Here is a 26,382-nt window from a genome sequence, read left to right as displayed (position 1 = left end):
TGAAATTGAGGCCTTGCTGGGAGACAAAAGAGATCAGTGAGCACAGAGGTAACTCAATCATTTAGGATCCCGAAAGTCAGCACACTTCCACTCCACTTGTTTGGGTTGGAGGATTTGGTAATTGTTACCTCAGTTTAAGAATGTCATTGTTGTATTTTTGAGCACTTCGAAGGTGATATCTGTGCAGTTCTGAAAGGCGCTGGGAGTCAGGCTCTGCCACTGACAAGCAGCCCTGCTGTTGCTTGCCTTTTTCAATGCCAAAATAAAATGCATTCTCATTTTTTAAATGCTTTCGATAAATTGGGTCAACACAGAGATACAGTACAATCATTTCACAAAACATAGCACATTCAGCACATATTTTAGATTAGGACTCTTTGCTCTTCTGTCTTCTGCCTCCGCCTCTTCTCAAAAGTAGATTCAATCTTACTCACTGCAACTCAGCACTGGAGGCTGGCTGTGCACGCACTCTGCACACACCTCTGCTCGCACTCCATTGGGTTTTACCATCCCATCAACTGAGGGAGTAAAGTTGCACAAAGTGGGTACGCGTGTGCTGAGCCTGTAAGGAGCAAGGGTGGATGTGTGTCATTTATGTTGTCTTACTTCAAACAGGTGAGGTTTTTTTTGTTGCATGTAGCCCTGTAAAATGCTGGAGTTCCCAACCATCCTGAGCAAATCGAACCCTGAAAGGGTTAAAAAGACACTGGTTCAGTTCGTGGTTAACAGGTGGGATTGGCTTTGATCGAATTGCCAGTTGCATTTGTCAGATTGATCCGACCTTTAAGACATGTTTCAGAACGCCAACATTAGTGATTAGTTCCCATGTTAATAATTCTTTATTCCGTCCTGATGTTTCCAGGAACCATTGATGCTGAACGGCAGCTTTTGAGATTTCTCCTCAGTCATGGGTGGAAGAGTGTGGCAATCCCTATTTCTCACCTTGGCACTTGCACTGAGAGGTAGTGGCTGTTTTTCACTTTGTTGCTTCGGCAAGATATTCCAATCTCTCCATTGTAACAACTGTCTCTGTTAATACTGCAGCAGTCAGACAGACCGAGGTTAAGAAACAAGTCAGCAGCCTTTGTCTGGATACTGTTCAAACCAAGACTACCCTTACCGCAGAGGATGCAATTGTCAGGATTAACCAGCGTAAGTTCCTGAGTTAACACCGCTGTTTATTTCACTGTCAGTGGGGGTAAGCTACTCTTTAGCCACCGCTATTGATGGCTGAAGGACTGAATGTGAATCCTTGCCTGCATCTGGAAATTGACTTTCCTGACTGGAAATCTGGAGCCTTCCCCTAGCCCAGCCACCAAAAATGGAACTGTTCAGAAAGTTACCCACTCAGTGAGTACTTTTTGCAGCAATTTAAAATCAACTCCTTGCTGCAAATGTTTAAGCGGTCGCTGTCTTGTAAATTGCTTTGTGTTGGTTTATTTATCTTCTGAATACTCTACATCAGCCTGGGCTGTCGAATAAAACTGCTCCCATTTTCTCTCCTGCTTTATAGGTATCTTTCGATATGAAAAGCCCTGGAGGAGCTTCCTCATCGAAGGGGACATTATAAAACCTGTAAGTTCCTTTCCAGCTTGACCTTGTCCTTTTTCCAGATGTATGTGTGATGCTCCACTGCCCCACATCACTTAGACATGGGCGGGGGGAGGAGGTGGGGTGATGGCCTAATTCTGCTCCTATATCTTGTGGTCTTATGGCTTGGAAAGTGGAGGGTTGGGTCGGTTGGGGGATCTTTTTGTGACTTCTCATGGATCTGCTCCTGGACTTGGTTAGAGCAGGTGCCGGATTGGTCATGCCCAAGATTGGGGGAGTGGTTAGAAATGGGGGCGTGGAGGGGATGCCATGGGGGGGTGGGATACCTCTAGTTCTCTGGCCTTTCGTTTGTGATCATGTCCATGCCACCTTGACGCTGGAAAGGGAGTATTCAGCCTTGCATGACCATTGGGCACAGCAACATAGAGAGCGCCTTGTAGACAATGATCACAAACATGTTGAATTGGTTGTATTTTCTTGGTCGAGTTTTATGCTTAATTTTGCATGTTTTAGTTTGATTGGTCCATCCCATATTGATGGTGACCTAAAAGCTGCACTTGAGTTGATTCCTTGGTGATCCGATATTTTCCTAGCTCAGAAATGGACACATTGGTTTAAAACTGAAATCTCTGGTTCATTGTCAATGCTTGCTGTATGTTGGGCGGGATGCTGGGTGACTGAAACTTGCTCTCTCTTTTACCCCTCCAATCAGCTGTGGAAGAATGCTGTAGTGTCTGACACCAAGACATGGCACAAATCGCCAGATGGGGCGGTGAGAATTCCATACGAAATATCTCAGAAGTACGGTAAGTGCTGAGTGAGAAGCTGGGGTTAGAAAATAGTTAGATTTCATGTTCGAGGGCACAGAAAAACTGGTTGGGATTGTGACTCTGATTCCACATAGGGGTCACATTGTGAATTGTCTTTCTGGGAGGTGAGATGCTGATGTTCCGTCTTTGTACATCACCCCAATCGTAAGTTTCTATTTCAGTGTTCTGTACACAGGACCTGCTAGTTTATGAAGGAACAGCCAGATTAATACAGGAGGGAGAGAGAGAATAGCAAACTACAGGCCAGCCAGCTAAGCCAAACCACTCCAGTCTTGGCTAAGTACTGGAATTTGCCATGAAGAAAGACTTCACTTAAAATGCATTCAGAAAAGTGAAGTACTGTCAATGTCAACATGGTTTAACAAAAGGAAAACCATGTTATGACAAATTTATTTGGGTTTTTTGAACAAGTAATGTGTGGACCAAATGAAGGGTAACCAGCTGATGTAGTATACCTTAATGTTCAGAAGGTGTTAGATAGGGTGCCGCACCAAAAGTTAATACACAAGATAAGGACTCATGGAGTTAGGGGGAATCTCTTGATATGGCTAGAGGATTGGTTAACGGACAGGACACAGGGGAAGGAGGGACAGGACATTTTCTACTTGGCGGGCTATAACTAGTGGTGTGCTGAAAGCATCAGTGCTGGGGCCTCAGCTACTTGCAATCTATCTGAATGATGGAAACGAAGAGACCGAGAGTTATGCCCCTAAGTCTGCTGATGATACATAGCTAAGTGGGAATGCAACCTGTGAGGAGGACACAAAGATGTCGGAAATATTCTGGACAGGTTTAGTGATTGGACAACAAGGTGACAAATGGAGTATAATGTGAGTCAGTGTGATATTGTTCACTTGGTTTGGAACAATAGGAAATTACAGTATTTGTAAAAAGTTGTGAAACTTGCAAATGTTGATTTTCAGAGGGATACGGGTGTACTTGTACAAGGAACACAAAGTGGGCATGCAATATAGCAAGCAATTGGGAGGGCAAATGACATGTTGGCCTTCATTGCAAGGGGATTGGAGAAGAAGAATAAAAGCATTGCTGAGACCCACCTGTGCTAATGCACAGAATGTTTGTCTCCGTGTAACTAAGGTTCACTAGATTGGTTCCTGGGATGAGAAGGCTGTCCTTTGATGAGAGGTTGAGTAAATTGAGTCTGGAGTTCAGAAGAATGAGAGGTGATTGAAATCTAGAAACTTGAGAGGATAGACACTGGAAGGATGTTTCTTCCATCTTGGGAATCTAGACACGGGGCATCGAGACACAGGAAAGAGGGGACTGTGATTGGGGGAAACCTCTCCACTCAAAGAGATGTCCATCTTTGGAGTCCCCTGAGGAGGTGGACTTGTCTACCCTGAGGGTACTTGCATTGTTTAATATATTTAAGGCTGCGACGGATCGATTTTTAGTCAGGGTGCAGGAGCCTGGATGTTTAAGTGCACAGATCATTGAAGATGGCAGGACAGGTGGAGAGAGCAGTTAATAAAGCAGAGTATTCTGGGCTTAATTCATTGGGGCATGAGCAAGAGATGAATTTATACAAGACACTAATTGGACCTCAACTGGAATATTGTGTACAGTTCTGGGTGCCACACTCGGAAGGATGGGAGCATATTGGAGAGAGTGCAAAAGTAGTTCACAAGAACGGATCCAGGGTTGAGGAACTTCAGTTATGAGGATCGATTGCAGATATTGGGACTGTTCTCCTTGGTGAGAAGAAGAGGAGATTTGATAGAGATGTTCAAAATCAGGAGGGGGCTGCACAGAGTAGTTGGGGAGAAACATTTGTTGCAAGTAAAAGAATCAAGAACGAGAGGGCACAGATTTAAAGGGATTTGCAAAAAAATTAGTGTGACGTGAGAAGGAACTTTTTCACACTACGAGTAGTTGGGGTCTGGAATGAATGCACTGCCTGGAATAATGAGGGGAGATCAAGTTGAGGTAGATAAGCAGATAAAAGGTTAGGGTTAGGGGTGAAACGGATGCTTCCTCTTGTGGGGCATGCGAAAACAAGAAGTCAGAATGTCAGAATAAGGAGTAGCAAACAGAGATGAGGAGAAACTACTTCTCCCAAAGGGTCGTGAATCTGTGGAATTCACTACTCCAGTGTGCGGTGGATGCTGGCACAGTGAGTAAATTGAAGGAGGACTTGGACAGATTTTTAATTTGTGATGATTTGAAGGGTTATGGAGAACGGGCAGGAGGGTGGGATTGAGGCCAGGATGAGATCAGCCATGGTCGTATTGAACGGTGGAGCAGGCTCGAGAGGTTAAATGGCCCACACCTGCTCCGAGTTCTTATGTTCCTAGAAAGAACTATTGTGTCTAATTCCACCTTCCAGCACTTGGGGCGGGATTCTCTGAACCCCCGCCGGGTCGGACAATCGCCGGGGGGGGGGGGGGGGGGGGGGGGGGGGGGGGCAGCGTGAATCCCGCCCCCTACCGGCTGCCAAATTCTCCGGCACCAGGGTTTTGGCGGGGGCGGGAATCGTGCCGCGCAGGTCGGCGGCCGAGTGGCTGCCCGTTTCCGGCCAGTCCCGGCGGCGTATATTACACCAGGCATTTGCTGCCGGGACCTAGCTGCGCGGGCGGCCTCCCGGGTCCTCGGTGGGGGGGGGATCTGGCCCCGGGAGTTGCCCCCACGGTGGCCTGGCCCGCAATTTGGGCCCACCGATCCGCGGGCGGGCCTGTGCCGTGGGGGCACTCTATTCTTCCGCGTCGGCTGCTGTGGTCCTCCGCGATGACCGACGCGGAGATGAACCCCCCCCCCTGCACATGCACCGGGATAACATCAGCACACGCTGGAGCTCCCACGCATGCGCCAACTCGCGCCAGTCGGCAGAGGCCCTTCGGCGCCGGTTGGCGTGGCGCCAAGCCCCCTCCCCGCCGGCCGGCGGGGTGCAAACCACTCCGGCGCCGGCCTAGCCCCTGAAGGGGTGGAGGATTCCGCACCGCCGGTGTTCGCAGAATCCCGCCCCGCCCTGTAGGTAACAGCACCTCAAGCAAAAGTCTGGTGTTCTTGATTCATAAGGGAATTTCTTGATTAATAAGGGGATCAGAAGTTATGGGGAGAAGGCAGGAAAAGGGATATGAGGACCATATCAGCCATAATTGAACGGCGGAGCAGACTCGGTGGACCAAATGGCCTCCTTCTGCACAATAACAATTCTGTGATTCTATAGTCTCTTTGAGAATGAAGGGATATGGGGAAGGGGCAGCAAAGTGGAGTTGAAGACAAACACAGGCTGTAATGGTACTGAATGGTGGAGCAGGTTCAGCAGGTCCGATGGTCTTTCCTGATCCTATTTCCTCTGTTTTTAACATCCTGTAATTCTAAATGTGAAAAAGCATCAAAAGCACAAGAGTAGGAACACAGACAAGGTTCATCAACATTTGCCAGGGAGAGGCGCATGCAGGAAATCTACTCAAAAATAGCAACTTGTCTTTTCCATTTTCACACTTTCTAGATGTTGACAGGCCTGCAGTGCATTTCCATTTTCTGTTTTGAGTTCAGGTTTTTAATTCATTAAATAAAAAATAATATTCCTCTTCCTCCAGATGAGGAGACCAGGAGCTCCATCAGCCGAGGTTTCAAGGACTTTGAGAAGTTCACCTGTGTACGGTTTGTCCCTCACAGTGATGAGGAGGACTTCATTTCCATTCAGCCCATCCACGGGTAGGTACAAATTGTGGAGGCCATGATGCAGTGGCCCTGATCCGTGTTCTCTCTGTGCCATGGTTGCCTGCTGATTGCAGTTCAGTTGGGTGATGCTCCCAGTACACTGGTAACGTTCCCCAGGAACACAGGTGACTGGCCAAAGGTAGCAACAAATGTGGCATTCCCAGACTCTGTTTCAGTGCCTCCTTCCTCGTGTCATGAGACGTGAGAGGAATTCTCCTGCTTTCCTGCAAACGATGCCGTGGGATTGTTTACATCCAGTAGTTTAATGTCTGATTTGAAAGATAGCACCTTCAACAGCGCAGCACCCCTTCACCACTGCGTTGGGGTGTCAGCCTGGATTACGTGGTCACTTTGCTGGAGTGGCACTTGAATTTGTTTTGTGTGGTGTCCATCTTTCAGTGAGAATGTCTGAGTGACTGCTCCAGTCGGTTTCCGGGTCTTTCTCATTTGCTCGTGACCGTAAACCTTCAGTTTGTCCGTGGGGGTTGCGCCAAGTTACAATTTGTGAATGATCTGAATGGCCATGTTTCTGCGTCTCTCTCAGGTGTTACTCGTCTGTGGGCCGCATTGGAGGGATGCAGCTCATCTCACTCAATCACCAGTGCCTGAAGAAGGGGAAGGGGGTTGTTGAACATGAGATCATGCACTCACTTGGCTTCTGGCACGAGCATGCAAGGAGTGACCGAGACAAATACATCAAAATTGAGTGGAAGAACGTGTGGCCTGGTAAAGTGTTTCTTTCCTTTACACTTCCTGCCCCCCCACCCCGAATCCAAGCCGCGGGAATTCCCTGCCAGCAGACTGGACCTTTAGTCAAACTCAGGTTATCTCAGTGCCTTGGGGCCCTGAGACGTATTGAACAGACGATTCAGCCCACAGGTCCGTGCCAGTGTTCATGTCGATATATGCCTCCTCTCGCCCTTCATCATCTAACCCCAACATACACTTCTGTTACCTTTCCCTTCTTATATCCGGTTTCCTCTTAAACGCAGCTGCAATATTTGACTGATCTGCAAGTTGCACGTAATAACCACTCCCTGGGGAAGGACGTTTCTCCTGAATACTCCATTTGATTTATTTATGCCCTCTGGTTTGGGTTTTAATGGCCAACAGAAATGTATTCTCCAAAGCTGCCCTTTCATAGTCTTGAAGACGTCTGTCAGATCAGTCCCTCCAGTCGTCACAAAACTAAAGACATTTTCCGACGCGGACTGTGAGATTTCCTTTCAAGTCTCTGTTTGGATGTGCAGCCAAAGGAGGGGCAAGCAGCAATGTGCCAGTCTTAACAGTCTTAACATTCAGCCAAGATGTGTGAAACTGAGATGGGCTTGAAACCCAGAATCAACCTGCTGCAAAATTGCTTCCTCACAATCAGTGGGTCCTGTTGCAGGGGAAGAGTGCTTAAAGTTCAAGCCAGTTGGGTGGAGTTGTTTCTGTTATAAAGGTGTCCAATGGCTTGTAATGGAATGGTTTTATTAGATTAGCAAGACATCCTGATGAACAAAAATACCTTGACGAAATGTAGTTCTGTTTTGCTCTCGCACATGCCAACTGATACCTGGCTTCTCTTTCAGGATATGAACATAATTTCTTGAAGCAAAACACCAACAATCTCAAGACCAAATATGATTATGGCTCCATCTTGCACTACAGTAGGTGAGTGTGGTGGGGAGTTGGAATTGCAACCACTTCTCTCTCTATGGCCTTAGCTGGAGTGAACAGCAAAGCCTGAGGAACATCCCTGGACGCGCAATAGATTCACAACTGCTGTGAAGCCCTGAGCTAAGTCGCAGCCCTGTAAGTCTCATTTTGCATGTTATCCAGTATCTTGCCCCCTCTGTAAACCTGAACTCATCCAAAGCTGATGTTGCCCGTATCCTAAATTGCACCAAGTCCCAATCACCGATCATCCATTTATTCACTGGCCGACATGAGGCCCCGATCCAGCAAGACCTTTCTTTCCCAAAATAATTCGGAATAGTTGTTTTCAATTTTCTATGTGGCCATGTCCCCTCCCTATGTTTGTAACCTACTCCAGTCCTGTAACCCTCTATGATACCCGCACTGCTCCAGTTCCCGCCTCCTGTTCATCCCTGATTTTCATCACAGCACTACGATTGGTGGTCTGAGCTCATGCTCTTTAATTTCTTCCCTAAATCTGAACCTCCGTCCTTTTTTATGAAGCAATCTCCCTCTTTGACCAAGCCTGTTGTCACCTGTCCTCATTGCTTCTCATGTGGTTCGGTGTCAGAGTTTGTTTGACAGTGCTCCCATGAAGAAACATTTCATTATGTTAAAGGTGCTCCGTAGACGGCAGTTTTCTTTTCATGATTTCTGCCTTAATGTGCAATAAAATTCTTTCCCAATTATAGGACTGCATTTTCCAAGAACAGACAGCCAACCCTGAGACCGCTGATGGATACGGATACAGTGCTCGGCCAGCGCATCCGCCTGAGTGAGCTGGACTTGGTGAAGGTTAATCTGCTCTACAACTGCACCACCCACCTCAAAGATAAGGCGAATGTGGTGAAACGTAAGGGTCTTAGGAACAAATCCTTCTCAGAGAATGCTTGACTCCTCTCAGCTGATGCAAATAGGCCCCGATCCTGTTCAACCAGCGTGTGAAAGCACAAAAGAAATCAACCACTAGTTTTTAATGGTCTCTTGTCTACGAGCGTAGTCAATTTGAACTCTGGTTCATTTCCTTGGATTCCCTCGGTGCCTGCTGTTACTTTAATTTCATGGACCCCCCACCAGTGTTTTATTCCACCTGGCAGTGGTTGTCCGCTTGCCCCCTGAATCCTCTAATTTGGGAGGAGGAAAGAAAATCAATTATTTTCAACAATAAATTGCCGATGGTTATTTATCTTCTTAAAATCAAACCATGAGTTGCTTTGGGAGTTCCTGAATTGGACTGAGAAACTGTCTAGGCTCTTGAGAACTGTGCGCACGACCCAGTGATTTAAACAATATTTATGGGCAGCTGAATACAATCTTTTGCAGAGACTCAACGCTGCAACTTTGTTTTGCAACGTCCCATAGGAAAGAAGCTTTCCGTCACGAGCTACCTCCATAATCTCTCAAGCTAGCTCATGACAGCAGCCACGTGCACGATCGGGTACGGAAAGCTCATGGCTCTTGGCAGTGCAGTTTGGAGATGTGCCTTCCCTGAGCTGGGGAGGCGAGTGTCCATCTCGAATAAACAGTGAACCTTTTTATCTAAGTGATAAAGAATGGCATTGTACAGGGAGAATGGTATGTAGTATATCTAAGTGTTGGTACAGAACGCTGCATGTATATGTTTTTGTATTGCAGACACTTAAGGAAGGTCATGATCCCATAACAAGTGTCTACCCTCAAAAGCACAGTCAGTGGAAAATTTGCTTTGGTGATGTGGTTGAAATGCCCTTTGAAGAGGAGCTCTGCTGATTTGGTTTTCATTGTTTAAATCAGCGGCATACCAGGAGTTGTGATTGAGCACATTCCCTTCTTTTCCACTGCATGTCCTTCACAGAACAGCCTTGAGTCACGTCTTCCTGGCTGTGTTGTTCACAGGCTTTTTCCCCCCTCTTTCTGTTCATCTGTAGACAATGATTTTCACTCATTAACTTGGTGCAGTTCGCCTGTGTTCCGGGGAGGGGGGTTTCTGGCCCACTGACACCTTCACAAGCAGCAGCACGACACCTGGTGATGGTCTATTGAAACAACATGGAATTGTTCTGGTCAGCTATTCCCTCTTTCCTATAGCGAGGGGCTGCCTATCCCATTGGTGCCTCAGCTATAAAATCATACTGATTCCCCAGGACACTCAGCATTCTGCCTCGACGTGAAGCCTCTCAGATTTTACTTCTTCGAGTGGAGGAGGCGTTCAAAATCATTCATGTGATATGGCATCCCTGGCTCGGCCAGCATTTGCTGCCTCTCCCGAAATGTCCTCGCGAAGGTGGGGGTGAGCTGCTGTCTTGAGCCGCTGCAGTCCCTGTGGTGTAGGTACACCCATTGTGTGCTGCTAAGGATGGAGTTCCAGGATTTTGATCCAGCGACACTGAAGGAACGGCGATATATTTGCAAGTTGGAGTGATAGGAAGCTTGGAGGGAAACCTCCAGGTGATGGTGCTCCGAGGTAACTGCGGCCCTTGTTCTGCGAGAAGGTAGTGGTCGTGGGTTTGGAAGGTGCTGCCGAAGGATCCTCGGTGAGTTCCTGCAGTGATCTTGCAGATGGTGCACACGGCAGCCACTGTGCGTCAGTGGCTGAGGAAGTGAATATTTGTGGATTGGGTGCCAATCACGTGGGCTGCTTTGTCCTTATAGATGGTGTTGAGCTTCTTGAGTGTTGTTGGGGCTTCACTTATCCATGCAAGTGGGGAATATTCCATCACACCTGCGACTTGTACCTTGTAGATGGTGGCAGACTTTGGGAGTCAGGAGGTAAGTTACTCACTGCAGGATTCCTAGCTTCTGACCTGCTCTTGTAGCCACAGTATTTATATGGCTAGTTTCAAAAATATGTACGTCGACATGTTATATATATTTTTTTGATGGTGTAAAATAAGAGAAACTGTTATCCAATGGTGGAAGGATGGTTAGCCAGAGAACACAGGTTTAATGTGATGAGTAACAGACCCAGACCGTGCATGCGGAAACGTATATTTTTTCATGCAGTGAGCTCCGATTTCAAATGCCCTGTCTGAAAAGCTGGCAGTAGATCAAATGGTCACTGGATTCTGCTCCTATGTCTTACGGTCTTATTGAGGGGTTCAGGGGTTGTGGGGAGAAGGCAGGAGAATGGGGATGAAAAACATATCAACCATGATTGAATGGCGTAGCAGATCCGATGGGCCGAATGGCCCAATTCTGCTCCTATGTCTTCTGGTCTTATGGATCAATTTTTAAAAAGTACCCAATAATTTTTTTTTCCAATTAAGGGGCAATTTAGCGTGGCCAATCCACCTAACCTGCACATCTTTGGGTTGTGGGGGTGAAACCCATGCAGACATGGGGAGAATGTGCAAACTCCACACGGACAGTGTCCCAGGGTCGGGATTCGAACCCGGGTCCTCAGCGCCGCAGTCCCAGTGCTATCCACTGCGCCACATGCCGCCCTTTATGGATAAATATTGCAACGGTGAAAAGACGATGGCACCAGACTGAACAGGGGAAAGGGACTAATTGAATAGCTCCAACAAAGAACTCACACACTCACCGTGGGCTGAATATCTTTCTTCTATATTGTTCCATATTTGATTAAACCTGAAGAGCTGAGCTTTTAAAGTTGCAAAAGCCTATTTAAATTGTTCCATTTCCTCCCCTCCCACTGCACCCAAAATACCCTAGGTCTTCAAATGCTGAATGAAGATGGTTCCTTGCACGAACTTGGAAGAACCAAAGAAGCAGGGAGATTGAAATATCTCTTGGGTATCTATCCTGAAACAGTGAAAGTGAGAGTTGACACATCAGCGCAGCTGATTTGGAGTTTGAGTGGGAATGGGTCCACAGGAAACCACACCACGACCAATGCCCATGGATATCGTGAATGCTTTCGACGAGGCACGTGCTCACCCACTTCTTGGCCAACTAAGTCGGGACCTGCGTTCATCCGCAATGCCTCGGTCATAGCTGCGGTGAAGGCACCCGAAGCTTCTGGGGACCAGGTGGAGTTATCTGTTGCGGCACAGGACCAAAAACAAAAAGCTGAGACACTGTTTCCCTCTCGCGCTGAGCTGCCTTTTGCTCAGAGCCTGAGCACAAACCTGAAAACCACTCACTCCCTTCTGCACATCATGTCTCCTGCACTGACCAGGCGGACACTGACTCAACCACCTGCACCTTGCCCCAAGGCATGCACCAGGCCCATGAGCGAGGCACCAATTTTGCACCAGCAAAGCCAAAATTCATTTGGGCAGATTGAACTGTTGCCTGTAACTCCCCATGTCCTTAAATCTGGCAACCAGTCTCATGGGTCATTGCTGCTTCCGGCTGACTCATTGACCACTCGCCGCCAGGGGCCTCGGCCAACCAGTTGGAGTGATGAACCAGACACGCACACACAAGCGGCCAATATTGTACAACAGTCTTCATCAGCGTCTGGGTTTCCGCCCATTCTGATCAATGCTATTGATCCAAAACTATTCGCCATTCTCTGCCAAAGTTGTAAGCACAGGCATGAAAGATTGCCCATTCTTTCCCCAGTCCTCCAGACACAACGAACTGGACACTTGGAAATAATGACTCCAGCCAATCAATTTAAGGTGCCAGCTGTGCAGTCGACGATTCCAGCAACTGGAACCACAGTAGCACCTGGAATTCTTCGTACAGATGTTGGGGAAGGTCCCCGTGTGCCGATCGGTATGGCCTCCCAGAAGAAGGCACCAACTGTGACCTTGCACACAAAGGGACTGGCTTCTCACCTGAAAATTGATAGTTTAGTGAGATGGAACAAGGCGTTGAAACTGTGTGACCCTCTGGTGACAACCAGGCCTGCCCCTACACATATTCTCCTGACGCCCACTTACCCTACAGAGATGCTGTTGCTGTCCACGTCCCTTGTGAACTCACTGTTGGCCTCCGCTGCCCTTGTAAATGCCCGAGTAGAGCCCCCTCGCTCTATGGACGTCCTGCTGGAGCCCGTACACCCAACGGAGAATGTGCTGAAATCCACTCCCCTTGCGGACACCCAGCTGTCCTCTACACCCCTTGTGGGCACCCTGCTTGCCCCCACTGACCCTGAGGACATTCTGCTGGACTCCACTCCCCCTGAGGAAATGATACTGGCCTCCACTGGCTCTGCCAACACCTTGCTCGCCTCCACTCCCCATGCAGACAACCTGCTGGCTCCAACTCTCCCAGCGCAGATGCTGCTGGACGGCACTCTCCCTGGTGAGACTCTGCTGGCTTCCACTCTCCCAGAGAACTCCCTGCTGGCAACCATCCCCCATGCCGACACCCTGCTGCCCTCCACACCACCTGTGGAAACAGTGCAGGCCTCCACTCCCCCTGCGTACACTCCCCGGGCCTCCACTCCCCCTTGGGACACTCCCCGGGCCCCCACTCCCCCTGCGGACACTCCCCGGGCCTCCACACCCCCTGTGGACACTCCCTGGGCCTCCATTCCCGCTGCGGACACTCCCCGGGCCTCCACTCCCCCTGCGGACACTCCCCGGGCCTCCACGCCCCCTGTGGACACTCCCTGGGCCTCCATTCCCGCTGCGGACACTCCCCGGGCCTCCACTCCCCCTGCGGACACTCTCCGGGCCTTCACTCCCTCTGCGGACACTTCCCGGGCCTCCATGCCCCCTGCGGACACTCCCCGGGCCTCCATTCCCGCTGCGGACACTCCCCGGGCCTCCACTCCCCCTGTGGACACTCTCCGGACCTCCACTCCCCCTGTGGTCACTCCCCGGACCTCCACTCCCCCTGCGGACACTCCCCGGGCCTCCACTCCCCCTGCGGACACTCCCCGGGCCTCCGCTCCCCCTGCGGACACTCCCCAGGCCTTCAATCCCCCTGCGGACACTCCCCGGGCCTCCATTCCCCCTGTGGACACTCCCCGGGCATCCACTCTCCCTGCGGGCACTCTCCGGGCCTCCACTCCCCCTACGAACACTCTCTGGGCCTCCACTCCCCCTGTGGACACTCCCTGGGCCTCCACTCCCCCTGCGGACACTCCCCAGGCCTCCACTCCCCCTGCGGACACTCCCCGGGCCTCCGCTCCCCCTGCAGACACACCCCAGGCCTTCAATCCCTCTGCGGATACCCTGCTGTCCTCCACTCCCCCTGCGGACACCCTGTGGACCTCCACTCCCCCTGCGGACACGCCCCAGGCCTCCACTCCCCCTGCGGACACTCCCCGGGCCTCCACTCCCCCTGCGGACACCCTGTGGACCTCCACTCCCCCTGCGGACACTCCCCGGGCCTCCACTCCCCCTGCGGACACTCCCCGGGCCTCCACTCCCCCTGTGGACACCCTGTGGACCTCCACTCCCCCTGCGGACACTCCCCGGGCCTCCACTCCCCCTGCGGACACTCCCCGGGCCTCCATTCCAGCTGCGGACACTCCCCGGGCCTCCACTCCCCCTGCGGACACTCCCTGGGCCTCCATTCCCGCTGCGGTCACTCCCCAGGCCTCCACTCCCCCTGCGGACACTCCCCGGGCCTCCACTCCCTCTGCGGACACTTCCCGGGACTCCATGCCCCTTGCGGACACTCCCCGGGCCTCCATTCCCGCTGCGGACACTCCCTGGGCATCCACTCCCCCTGTGGACATTCTCCGGACCTCCACTCCCCCTGTGGACACTCCCTGGGCCTCCATTCCCGCTGCGGTCACTCCCCAGGCCTCCACTCCCCCTGCGGACACTCCCCGGGCCTCCACTCCCTCTGCGGACACTTCCCGGGACTCCATGCCCCTTGCGGACACTCCCCGGGCCTCCATTCCCGCTGCGGACACTCCCTGGGCATCCACTCCCCCTGTGGACACTCTCCGGACCTCCACTCCCCCTGCCGACACTCCCCGGGCCTCCACTCCCCGTGCGGACACTCCCCGGGCATCCACTCCCCCTGCAGACACTCTCCGGGCTTCCACCCCCCCTGCAGACACTCTCCGGGCCTCCACTCCCCCTACGAACACTCTCTGGGCCTTCACTCCCCCTGCGGACACTCCCCGGGCCTCCACTCCCCCTGCAGACACTCCCCGGGCCTCCACTCCCCCTGCGGACACTCCCCGGGCCTCCGCTCCCCCTGCGGACACTCCCCAGGCCTTCAATCCCTCTGCGGATACCCTGATGTCCTCCCCTCCCCCTGCGGACACTCTGTGGACCTCCACTCACCCTGCGGACACTCCCCAGGCCTCCACTCCCCCTGCAGACACTCCCCAGGCCTCCACTCCCCCTGCAGACACTCCCCGGGCCTCCACTCCCCCTGCGGACACTCCCCTGTCCTCCACTCCCCCTGCGGACACTCCCCGGGCTTCCACTCCCCCTGCGGGCACTCTCCGGGCCTCCACTCCCCCTACGAACACTCTCTGGGCCTCCACTCCCCCTGTGGACACGCCCCGAGCCTCCACTCCCCCTGCGGACGCTCCCCAGGCCTCCACTCCCCCTGCGGACACACCCAAGGCCTTCAATCCCTCTGCGGATACCCTGCTGTCCTCCACTCCCCCTGCGGACACCCTGTGGACCTCCACTCCCCCTGCGGATACTCCCCAGGCCTCCACTCCCCCTGCGGACACGCCCCAGGCATCCACTACCCCTGCGGACACTCCCCGGGCCTCCACTCCCCCTGCGGACACCCTGTGGACCTCCACTCCCCCTGCGGACACTCCCCAGGCCTCCACTCCCCCTGCGGACACACCCCAGGCCTCCACTCCCCCTGCGGACACTCCCCGGGCCTCCACTCCCCCTGCGGACACCCTGTGGACCTCCACTCCCCCTGCGGACACTCCCCAGGCCTCCACTCCCCCTGCGGACACGCCCCAGGCCTCCACTCCCCCTGCAGACATTCCCCGGGCCTCCACTCCCCCTGCGGGCATTCTCCGGGCCTCCACTCCCCCTACGAACACTCTCTGGGCCTCCACTCCCCCTGTGGACACTCCCCGGGCCTCCACTCCCCCTGCGGACACTCCCCAGGCCTCCACTCCCCCTGCGGACACACCCCGGGCCTCCGCTCCCCCTGCAGACACACCCCAGGTCTTCAATCCCTCTGCGGATACCCTGCTGTCCTCCACTCCCCCTGCGGACACCCTGTGGACCCCCACTCCCCCTGCGGACACTCCCCAGGCCTCCACTCCCCCTGCAGACATTCCCCGGGCCTCCACTCCCCCTGCGGACACTCCCCGGGCCTCCACTCCCCCTGCGGACACCCTGTGGACCTCCACTCCCCCTGCGGACACTCCCCAGGCCTCCACTCCCCCTGCGGACACGCACCAGGCCTCCACTCCCCCTGCAGACATTCCCCGGGCCTCCACTCCCCCTGCGGACACTCCCCGGGCCTCCACTCCCCCTGCGGACACCCTGTGGACCTCCACTCCCCCTGCGGACACTCCCCGGGCCTCCACTCCCCCTGCGGACACTCCCCAGGCCTCCACTCCCCCTGCGGACACGCCCCAGGCCTCCACTCCCCCTGCAGACATTCCCCGGGCCTCCGCTCCCCCTGCGGACACTCCCCAGGCCTTCAATCCCTCTGTAGATACCCTGCTGTCCTCCACTCCCCCTGCGGACACCCTGCGGGCCACCACTCCCCCTGCAGATACCGTGCAGGCCTTGACTCACCATGCAGAGATGCTGCTGCCGGCAGAGGCCTTGCTTTCGTCGACTCACATTGCTGACACCCTGTTTACATCCACCTCCCTTGCAGTCATCAATGCCAGAGACCCCGAGTCTATTATTTCACCATTTACTGTGGCCAGATGGTACAGTCCTGTAGTTACCAACCCCTTGTATGATGCGAATCTGATTTCTCCCAGTCAGTCAGCGTTGCCTGCTGACCTTGCTGTGGAACTGCTCTGTGACTTTGAACATGGTCCATGTGACTGGGGACAATCCACAACAGATGACTTTGACTGGATGCTTCATCACCACCAAACATCCTCAAGGGGAACTGGACCAAAATGGGACCACACGAGAGGCCAGTGCAAAGGCCGAGGAGGTGAGAGAGATACAGATGTGTTTGAAGCATTTGGGGGATTGAAATGTGTTGAGGAAGGGACTGCTCGTGCATTTAAAAATTGGTAGTGCAGAGGCAATGGGCGGTAATGATGACAAGAAAAGTTCTGAAGTAAGGTTCATTAAGATGTGGGAAGGGAGAAGACAGCCTCACCGTACAGATATAAAGACAGAAAATGCTGGGAAAACTCAGCAGCTCTGGCAGTACCTGGGGAGAGAGGAACAGAGTTATGTTTCCAATCCAATCTCATTTCTTCTGAACTGAAAGGTCGATATGTGATGGGCTTTATGCAGTTGAAAAACAGGGAAAGTCTTTATTTTGCTGTTAACACAGGGAGTGGTCATGATAGAATTCAAAAAACTAAGGCCGCGATTCTCTGGAAAGATTCCCACACGTGGAAGCGAACGGTAACTGCCATAAGCTTCCCGCTGCTCGGCCCAGCGATGCTGACAACGCTATCCAATGTTAATCGGTCTACTTAATGAGGCCTCCGGGCTCCTCGCCACAAATGAAGGCAGAGGCCTGATGGATTCCAGGACCCAGCTGGGTCCCAGCCTGATGCTGAGCCTGTAGAAAAGATAACCCTGGAGCTGATGGAGATGATAGGGATCGGGCAGGACGTTCAGAGGGAGATGCCAGTGTCACTCCAGCAGCTCCGTAACTGACTGGAGGAATCCCAGAGCCAATGGGCACATGTGATATCGCCGGCAATGCGTGACACCGAGGCCAACACTGCTGAGTGGCGACTGCAGTGGAGAGCCTGGTGCACAGTGTCAGCACCATTGGTGAAGGTGTCCAAGCCGTCATGCAGTCGGTGACGGCCATGGCTGAGGGTCTCGGCAGTATGTCTGCCTCGCTGGAGGATGTCACCCAGGACCACGCTGACCTTGATGAGGTTCTGTGGGACATGTCCCGTTCTCAGATGTGCCTGATGAAGGCGCTGCAGAGCATTTCCCAATCACTGAGGAGCATTGCAAAGGCATTGACACGATGGTGCAGGCATCGGAGAACCTCCAGGGCTGGCAAAGCCAGATGATGCAGGGGCCGCCGGGGTTCGAACCAGCTGCCCCTCCGTCCCAAAGTGAACCCGAGGGACCTCAGGGCACCGACTGGGAGGAGGGGGCACTGGGTGCCAATCTGGACCCGTCCCATGGTGGCCACCAGCCCCCCCGAGTTCCACCTCTCTGATTTTTATTGAGTCCTTCACAGGATTTGATGTTGACGGCAAAGCTGAGATTTATGTTTGGCAGCCTTCATGTTATTTCTTTCACCCACAGAGGTCTGGGTCTGGATTGACTTGGAGACCAGGGGCCGGATTCTCCATCCCGCCTTCCAGCCAATGGGGTTTCCCATTGAGGGCAGCCCCGTGCAGTCAGGAATTCTGCGGACCTGGAATTCAGTAAAGTAGCCGCTCTGCTTGTGTGTTTGATTGAGTGGTTGATGGTTCGGTGGGGGCCAGTTTGGATACCTGCACAGAGCATTGTACTGGAACCACTGGGAAGATTACACTGTGGACTCACTGATCTGACACCAGGAATGAAAGTATTCCATATGATGAAAGATGGGGTGTGTGTTCACTGGAACAGCGAAAGTGAAGTGGAATCTGATGGGAGGATTGAAAATTGGGGTGGGGGGGGAGAGGAGGAGGAGTGGGGGGAGAACATGAAGAATTAAACAGCTTATTTAAAAAGGCATTTTCCTTCATAGATACCGATATCTCTGATTATCTTTGATGGTTTGATTGACTTTTTTTAAATTGCAGGTCACTACCTGTATCTAGAAGCTTCGTATCCTCGGCAGAGCGGGGAGCAGGCAGCACTCATCAGCCCTCTATTGAGAGGACAGAAGTGCCTGACATTCTGGTTCAACATGTTTGGGAGACACATGGGTGAGTTGTGAGGGCCCAAGGCAGCAGACTCCGATGGTTACATGTGATAATACGCTGTAGGTACCCGACTTCAAATCGTTGTCAAAAAAAAAAGGTGACCTGAAGATAACTGCCGTTTGTAACTTTGTGAAGTCCGGTGATGATCCGGACGGCACGGCGGCGCGGTGGTTAGCACTACTGCCTCAAGGTGCCGAGGACCCGGGTTCGATTCCGGCCCCGGGTCACTGTCCGTGTGGAGTTTGCACATTCTCCACGTGTCTGCGTGGCTCTCAACCCCACAACCCGCAGATATGCAGTGAGGTGGATTGGCCACACTAAAATGTCCCTGAATAAATAAAATCTTTGGTGATGGGCAGGTGTGAGACGAAAGCAAGAGGAGGGAGGTTGAAAACTGGTGTGGGTGTGTGTGTGATGCTGCTGATGTGTTGATACGATGACACACGGAGAGCAGGAACTCCTGGTTTAGATTAACATTGCTCCTTCAATGTGAATCAGGATGGGATTGAACACAAGGAAAGGTCACTTCAGACAGATAGATAAGCATTTCGCTGACTGACAGGAAAGCAGCGGTGTAATCTTAGATTTGATTTTGGTACTCTCCCACTCACTGCAAGTGACACGATCTTAATGGAAACCTTTTAATCATGACACCGCAGGGCGATTATTTCTGTCTTCAAACCAGCTGCATCGGGTCTAAATCTGTTTTCTTGCAGGTTCCTTAAACGTATTCCTGAAATACGAGAACGCTCCTCACTGGAACAAGCTGTGGTCTGTCTCTGGAAACCAAGGCCGGAACTGGCTAAACGCTGAGATTGATATTTTCCCGAATGGGGAGACCTACCGAGTGAGTCAAATTCTGGTTTCTGTTCAGTTGAACAGGAAAGACCAGCGTGCAGGCTGCGAAAGAAAGAAACTTGTCAGAAGTCAACAGTTAATGTGCGTTTAGACAGCCCACTGTTCTGTTGTTATTGTGCCCTCTGAGAAGGGCACGAGTGATGTGAATGGTTGATCCAGGATTTCTAGTGTATCCTGAGGCACCCATACACACACTGAGTCCTGAATTGTTTTGCTGCCTGGAAATTTAGACTCCAGTAGTTGAGATTGGAATTTTGGGTCTCACTAATGCCAGGCGTAGATGAACTGCTCTGTCTGGGGAGTCACAAACTATTTTGCGCACAGTGGGTACAGCAATTTCTTGGCAGGGGTTGGGATAGCTGTTGTTGCATGTTAGAGGCATTGGGCGATTTATTTTCCCTCACTGCTGTCCGATGCTAATCGTTTCGCGATCACAATTTAAAGGTGGAGCTTCTCTGCTGGGACGACTCCAGTTCACTGCCCGTTGCAAACCACGAGGCCTCCAGCCTTCCCCCTGTCCCGGGGGTGTGGTTGCATGTTGCATGAGGAGTCGACATTCCTCACAGATTGGTGACCAGTGTCTTGGGCAGGCTAAGGCAGCTTTTGGTTACTTTCCCGTATGGTTGAGGGGCTTCTTCAAGTGAACATATGCGTCACAAAATGTGCTGTGCGGTGGCCAGCGCAGGAGGTCTTGGGGCGGATCAGGCTGATTGCTGTTGGCGCAGCAACATCGGAACTGATCATCTACTTATCAGTGATGTGGCAAGAGAAGATGAGACAATTATGTCTCATATTTATGTCCTATAATGCTGGGAGTTAGATACAAGATGTGGACAGTGTGTGTTTTTGTCGGCGATAAATTAGGAACCAGACGTACAGATGACTCCATTACAACCTCTCTGTCACACTTACCCCCAGAGCATGTGGGCTAAAAGCATTGCTTCACCCACACCACCACAATCCTAATGTTGGGGGGGGTGGGGGGGTGGGGGTGGTAACAGAGCAGGAGGAGTCCGCTAATGATATCAAAATGTATTTCAATGGGGTTCCTATCATTGAAATTCAGCGAGGAAATCCCACCGGCGTAAAAGCCACTTTGGTACTCCCGCTGGACATTCTGCAGAAACCGGGGGTAGAATATCCCGGCCTACGGTTTGAGTTTCGCCAGCAAACGCTTGTTGGGTACAGTCAGTGCTTTTCCTGTTGCGAGCGGTGACGGGATGTACTGTTTGATACAATCTGCCAGTTATTGGGACATAGGGCATTGAAAGTCAAAAAAACCTGTTACTCATTTGTGGTGTTTTTGGTTTGACAGCAGCATCCTGTCCGTGGAGAGCACCACTTGTCTTGCTACTGCTTAGTGACAGCGTGATAGCTTCACCTGTTGCTCGAAAGTTTGAGGTACCTTATCCCAGGGCAATCTGAGGTAGACTGGACACTCCCTGGGAAGGAAAGTGGCATCCAGAGGCTCATTCGTGGGTTTGTGCGATATACAGTGGGCAATGATCTGATCAGCTTAGCTCGTATCCACAGGATAGCTTTGATGCGTCCGATTTCAATGGTGTGCGAATGGCTCGGGCTGTATGAGCAAGGTTGGCAGTCAGGACAATCTGAAAGAACGTGACATAGTAGGAATTCCAAAGCTTCCATTGACCAATGAAGGTAGGCTGGTGGTAAATAGCTGCAGAGAGCCCGTTGGCAGATTTCGCAATGAGCACAGTGAGGAAAAGGAGCTCATTTGACTGCCCCATTTCAAAGGTGAGTTTGAGCACAGGAAGGCGGCCATTAAGGTGTGTAAGGAAATTCTCACATGCAGATGCGGATTCAAATAGAACAAACGTATCGCAAATATTGCAAGAGATAAGGAGGTGAGGTGTCATTCCAGGGAAGACGTGTTTCTCATGGAGACCAACAATGATGCTGGACCATTTATTTGGAAATACTTGGGCATTGTCAAAACCAGACAAAACTGTACACGTTCATAAGTTCAATGAATGTAGATTCCGACCATGACAAGGTATCCAGGTCGCCGTGATGCAGTGAAAATATCAATAGCTTCCTCGAGCGGTACATTGATGAATAATCTCGCAATGTCGAACAAGCATATACATACGCCATTGGTATCTAAGTCCTGTGTGATCCACGTAAAGGTGGAGCAATCCTTCACCATCTATGTAACTAAACAATCTGCACAGAAGTGGTTGCAGCAACTCACCCAACCATTTGGCACAAGTCACGTTATGCACAACCAGTCACCGAGGACATTGGGCATTGTTTTTGTGCATCTTGGGCAACCCAGAGATACATGGTCGCACTGAACAGTGAGGATGAATCCTATCATTATATACCACCCGGCAGCTCGTTACTCTTACACAGGCCCAACAAACATTTTTTGGAACTGCTTTCGAGCAGGTCTGTCCAGTCAGGCTTCGTGGGTGGGTCAATGCGCCAATCACCTTCATTTTGTTGATATAGTCGCACTTATTCAGATTTTGTCGGGTTTGCAGATATGTCTGTCTGGATCGAACCTGAGGCCTCGCAATGCGACCAGACATTGGCGTTGCCTGTGGAAATAGGCTTGGTCGTTAAGTGTCCCCTGCTGCTTGGTCCATGGTAACGCCTCGGCCAGAGTCGTTAACCAATGAGCAGTCCCTTCTCATGCAATATAAATTGTTTCTCCTTCCAATTCTGATGAAGCTGTCCCGAGGAGTTCAAGCTGAAAGGCTGAGACGGCATGTCTCTTTTTCAGCAAGACTCAAGTTTTAAGCTACCAAAGGACGATTAGATTAAGTAAGGCAGGGAAACTGCTTGACCCAGAGTCACAAGGCTGTTAACTTCAATCCCAGAGTGAGTTGAGGCAGTAATATGTCAATGCTGAATTGGACAAATGCTTCAAGCAAAAGAGATGAAGGATAAATACTGACTTTGGTAGGGCCGAATGGTCTGATTCCCTCCTGTGATGGCCGTGTGTTTCTCGGTTTATTCTTCATCCATGAACGGCAGCTTGAACAAAGCTTCAACCTCTGTTATCAAGTGATTAACATTTCACTATAGCCCAGTTTCTCTTTCCAGATCTGACTAGTCTTTGCCTCTCCAGGTGATTATTGAAGGCGTACTGGGACCGAACTATCAGAGCGATGCTGCAATTGATGACGTGCAGATCCACAGAAGTAGGTGCACCTCAGGATGGGAGCGCCGTAACCCATCCTGCAACTGGGGTCGGAAGAAAAAGAACAAATCTCACTTGGGTTAGAGGGTTGTGGTGGCAAATGTCTTTCACAAGGTCCTGCTGAGGACGTACTAACTTCCCAAAGTCAGGTCACTGTTCATGAATTGGCGATTGCCTCACGAGGACAAGAGATGTGTTGTATTCGGAAGAGGAGCCCATCTGTGCTGATTTATATCAAGTATTTTAACACACACAGCCTCCTTCTGAGAGAATCGAGCTCTTTTTGACATCTGCCTCACTTCCCAATGCCAGTCGCCAGCCTGTGATTATATGTATTTGTATGATGCAATAAATGCTTGGAATATGTTTTACCTTCTTTGTAAAAATTACCTTTTTCTCCCAACTAGTCCATGGGTTGGGATTCCAACACCTTCAACATCGCTGCCCCGTGTATTTTGACAGCAAACAAAGTCTTGGATTTATATCACACCTTCCTCAACCACAGGACATCGCAAAGGGCGATTCAATCACAATACTTTGGAAGGGCTGTCATTGTTGTAATGTCCGAAAAGTGGCGGAGAATGTGCGCACAGCAAGCTCCCACAAACAGCAATGTGATAATGATCAGATAATCTATTTCAGTGATGTTGGCGGATAAATTTTGCCCAGGACACATATTGCTCTTCTCCCAAACAGTGCCATGGAATCTTTTTCTGTCCATTTGAGATGGCAGATGGGGCCCTCGTTTTGACATCTCTTCCACAAGATGGCAAACTTCCTCCATAAGCTGAGTGGGCACACCGCAACTCAAATGTTTCCGTACATAAGGATATAAGAAGGACGGACAAGAGTAGACCCATGGCCTGTCTAACCTTCTCAGCCATTCAATATGATCACGGTGGTCTTTGGCTTCAACTCCATTTTCCCGCCCACTCCCCATACTTCTCGATTCACTGAGAGATCAAAAATGTGTCTATAGTTGAGGAGGTGTGCGGGAGGGTACGGGGGTGCATTGAAAGGTATTTGGAGGCCAACGACAACGGGGAGGTGCAGGTGGGGGTAGTATGGGAGGCGCTGAAGGCGGTGGTCAGGGGAGAGTTAATCTCCATCAGGGCTCACAGGGAGAAGAGAGAGGGCAGGGAAAGGGAGTGGTAAGTGGGGGAGATCCTAAGGGTGGGCAGGAGATATGCAGAGGCCCCTGAAGACGGACTACTTAGGGAGCGGCGAAGTCTCCAGACGGAGTTTGACCGGTTGACCACAGGGAAAGCAGAGGCACAGTGGAGGAAAGCACAGGGGGCGACGTACGAGTATGGGGAGAAGGCGAGCCGGATGCTGGCACATCAGCTCCGTAAGAGGATGGCAGCGAGGGAGATAGGTGGAGTCAAGGATGGCAGAGGAACTACAGTGCAGAGTGCGGTGAAAGTAAATGAGGCATTTAAGGCCTTTTATGAGCCCCCAGCAGGGGAAGAGGGGATGCGACGATTTCTGGATCAACTGAGGTTCCCGAGTGTGGAGGAGCAGGAGGTGGCTGGTTTGGGGGTGCCAATTGGGTTGGAGGAGCTGATTAAAGGACTGGGGAGTTTTACAGGAAGTATGCGGACCTGTTAGCCCCTTTGCTGGTGAGGACTTTCAATGAGGCAAGGGAGGGGGAGGGGACCCTGCCCCCGACAATGTCCGGGGCGCTGATTTCTCTGATCCTGAAGCGGGACAAGGACCCTCTGCAATGTGGGTCCTATAGGCCGATTTCACTCCTTAATGTGGACGCTGTCCTTATATCGGAGAAATCTCACCACTATGGCTCGAGGAATTTCTCCAGCCCTCGGTCTTCGCGCCATAACTCGATAAGCTCCCTCCACCTCCAACGGGCCCGTCGGGGCCTCCGATCCCATTAACGAGTGAAGCACCGTGCTCACATATGCCCCGACGTCCGCCCCTTCTGCACCTTTGGGAAGACCAAGAATCCTTAAATTCTTCCTCCTCGCATTATTCTCCAGCACCTCCAGCCTTTCCACACACCTTTTGTGTTGTGCCTCGTGCATCTCTGTCTTCACCACCAGGCCCTGTATTTCGTCCTCATTCTCAGCAGCCTTTGCCTTCAGGACCCGAAACTCCTGCTCCTGGGTCTTTTGCTCCTCCTTTAGCCCTTCAATCGCCTGTAATATCGGGGCCAACAGCTCCTTCTTCATCGCCTTTTTAAGTTCTTCCACGCAGCGCCGCAGGAACTCTTGTTGGTCAGGGCCCCATATTAAACTGCCTCCTTCCGACGCCATCTTGCTTTGTGCTTGCCTTCCTGGCCGCTGCTCTAGAGGATCCACCGCAATCCGGCCACTTTCCTCTCCTTTTTCCATCCGTGTCCAGGGGGGATTCCCTTCTGGTTTACCGCACAGTGTTTTTAGCCGTTAAAATTGCCGTTGGGGCTCCTATTAAGAGCCCAAAAGTCGGTTCCACCGGGAGCTGCCGAAACGTGCGACTTAGCTGGTCATCGCCGCACCCGGAAGTCCTTTAATCATTCACCTCGCGAAGCTCCACCGCCTGGGTCTTCTGAGTGTCCTTCAGCCCCTCGATCGCCAAAGCATTGGCGCCAGCACATCCTTTTTCAGCTCCTCCACACATCGCTTGAGGAACTCCTGCTGGTCTGGCCCCCACGCTGCTCGCTCTCCGCCCTCCACCATCTTGCTTTTTTCCCCTCGTTTTGGTCTCTGCTCCAGGGCCTCTTTTCTCGTCGTTCCACCGCTGATCTCGGCCGTAAGGGGGGACCTTACTGCACCTTCCCACACGGGATTAATTCAAAAAAGCTCCGTTGGGGCTCCTCTGGAGAGCCCGAAGGTCCGTTGTCGCGGGAGCTGCCGAAACGTGCGGCTTAGCTCCGCATCGCCGCAACCGGATGTCAGGTACCGCAATACCTGATAATACCACAGAGTGTTATTCTTTCGATGCTCAGGAACCTTAACACAGGTACAAGCTGTTGCTAATTGTGGATTTTAGGTCACATAATTCTGATTGTTTCACCTTTCTGACTTTCACCTTCACAATCCCTTCCATCAATTTTGATGTTTATGAGTTTGGGAGCCTCCAGCTGTAAGTCTCTGTGTTTGAACCCATGTCCCTTTGTCCTGTGCACACAATTTAAAATATACACTTTCCATTGCATTTACCATGTCTCGAGTATTCGGCCTCCACCCAACTTTCAGGCTGAGAGTCTCAGATTTCTCCTACCTCTCTTTTACAGGCTGTGTCTGGCCAGGATGAAATTTATTGCCCTACCCTTTTCCAAGTCAGGATTGTGTCAGGAGGGAAACTTTCAGATGGTGATGTTCCCAAGCGTCTACTGCCCTTGTTCTTTCGGCTGGTAGAGGTCTCTGGTTTGAAAGGTACTTCAGAAGAAGCAGCAAGTATCAGACTCATGCCTCTGTGCCATGTCTCCAGTACTGAATTGTCTCTGATTTGTCTCATTGACCAACACTGCCCATGGGGTTGTGGTAGAGCCTAACCAGAGCCTTGTTTAGATTCATCACAATCTTTGTTTCTGTCATTGAACCTACTATGGGATTTTTTGATTATTGTTTTGCAGTAGTTCAACGTGTTCAGCACCAAGTCTGCGAAGGCTCCATTCCCACTTTTCTATTTGAACGCCATTCACAGAGGATCTATATCGCTGAACTTTTCCATTGTACATACATGACTTCACACTCGAGGCCATTAAATCGTCTCTGCTCACATATTCAAATCGTTTTGGAATTTCTGAT

At 51.5% G+C, this 26,382-nt stretch overlaps 1 protein-coding gene across 3 annotated transcripts; it reads left to right on the top strand.

Moving 5' to 3' along the window:
• The first annotated feature begins 492 nt into the window (after window positions 1-492).
• Window positions 493-23,007, top strand: LOC140396878 (hatching enzyme 1.2-like). Of its 3 annotated transcripts, none has more exons than XM_072485692.1 (13): window positions 493-615; window positions 863-962; window positions 1,045-1,152; window positions 1,514-1,575; window positions 2,264-2,357; window positions 5,945-6,062; window positions 6,613-6,794; window positions 7,643-7,724; window positions 8,441-8,601; window positions 11,403-16,706; window positions 18,487-18,612; window positions 19,326-19,456; window positions 22,565-23,007. In XM_072485692.1, the coding sequence occupies exons 2-13, from the start codon at window positions 908-910 to the stop codon at window positions 22,718-22,720; spliced, it is 6,579 nt and encodes a 2,192-aa protein (XP_072341793.1). In that variant the 5' UTR covers window positions 493-615; window positions 863-907; the 3' UTR covers window positions 22,721-23,007. The 3 variants fall into 3 exon arrangements, with proteins under 3 accessions (XP_072341793.1, XP_072341795.1, XP_072341796.1); XM_072485694.1 differs by lacking the exon at window positions 22,565-23,007 and adding an exon at window positions 20,783-22,546; XM_072485695.1 differs by lacking the exon at window positions 11,403-16,706.
• The last annotated feature ends 3,375 nt before the right edge of the window (window positions 23,008-26,382 follow it).

Source organism: Scyliorhinus torazame, chromosome 20 (assembly GCF_047496885.1).
Source record: "Scyliorhinus torazame isolate Kashiwa2021f chromosome 20, sScyTor2.1, whole genome shotgun sequence".
In the NCBI taxonomy this organism is placed as follows: domain Eukaryota; kingdom Metazoa; phylum Chordata; class Chondrichthyes; order Carcharhiniformes; family Scyliorhinidae; genus Scyliorhinus; species Scyliorhinus torazame.
Note: the sequence above shows the minus strand (reverse complement) of the source record. Positions and strands in the feature narration are given on the sequence as shown.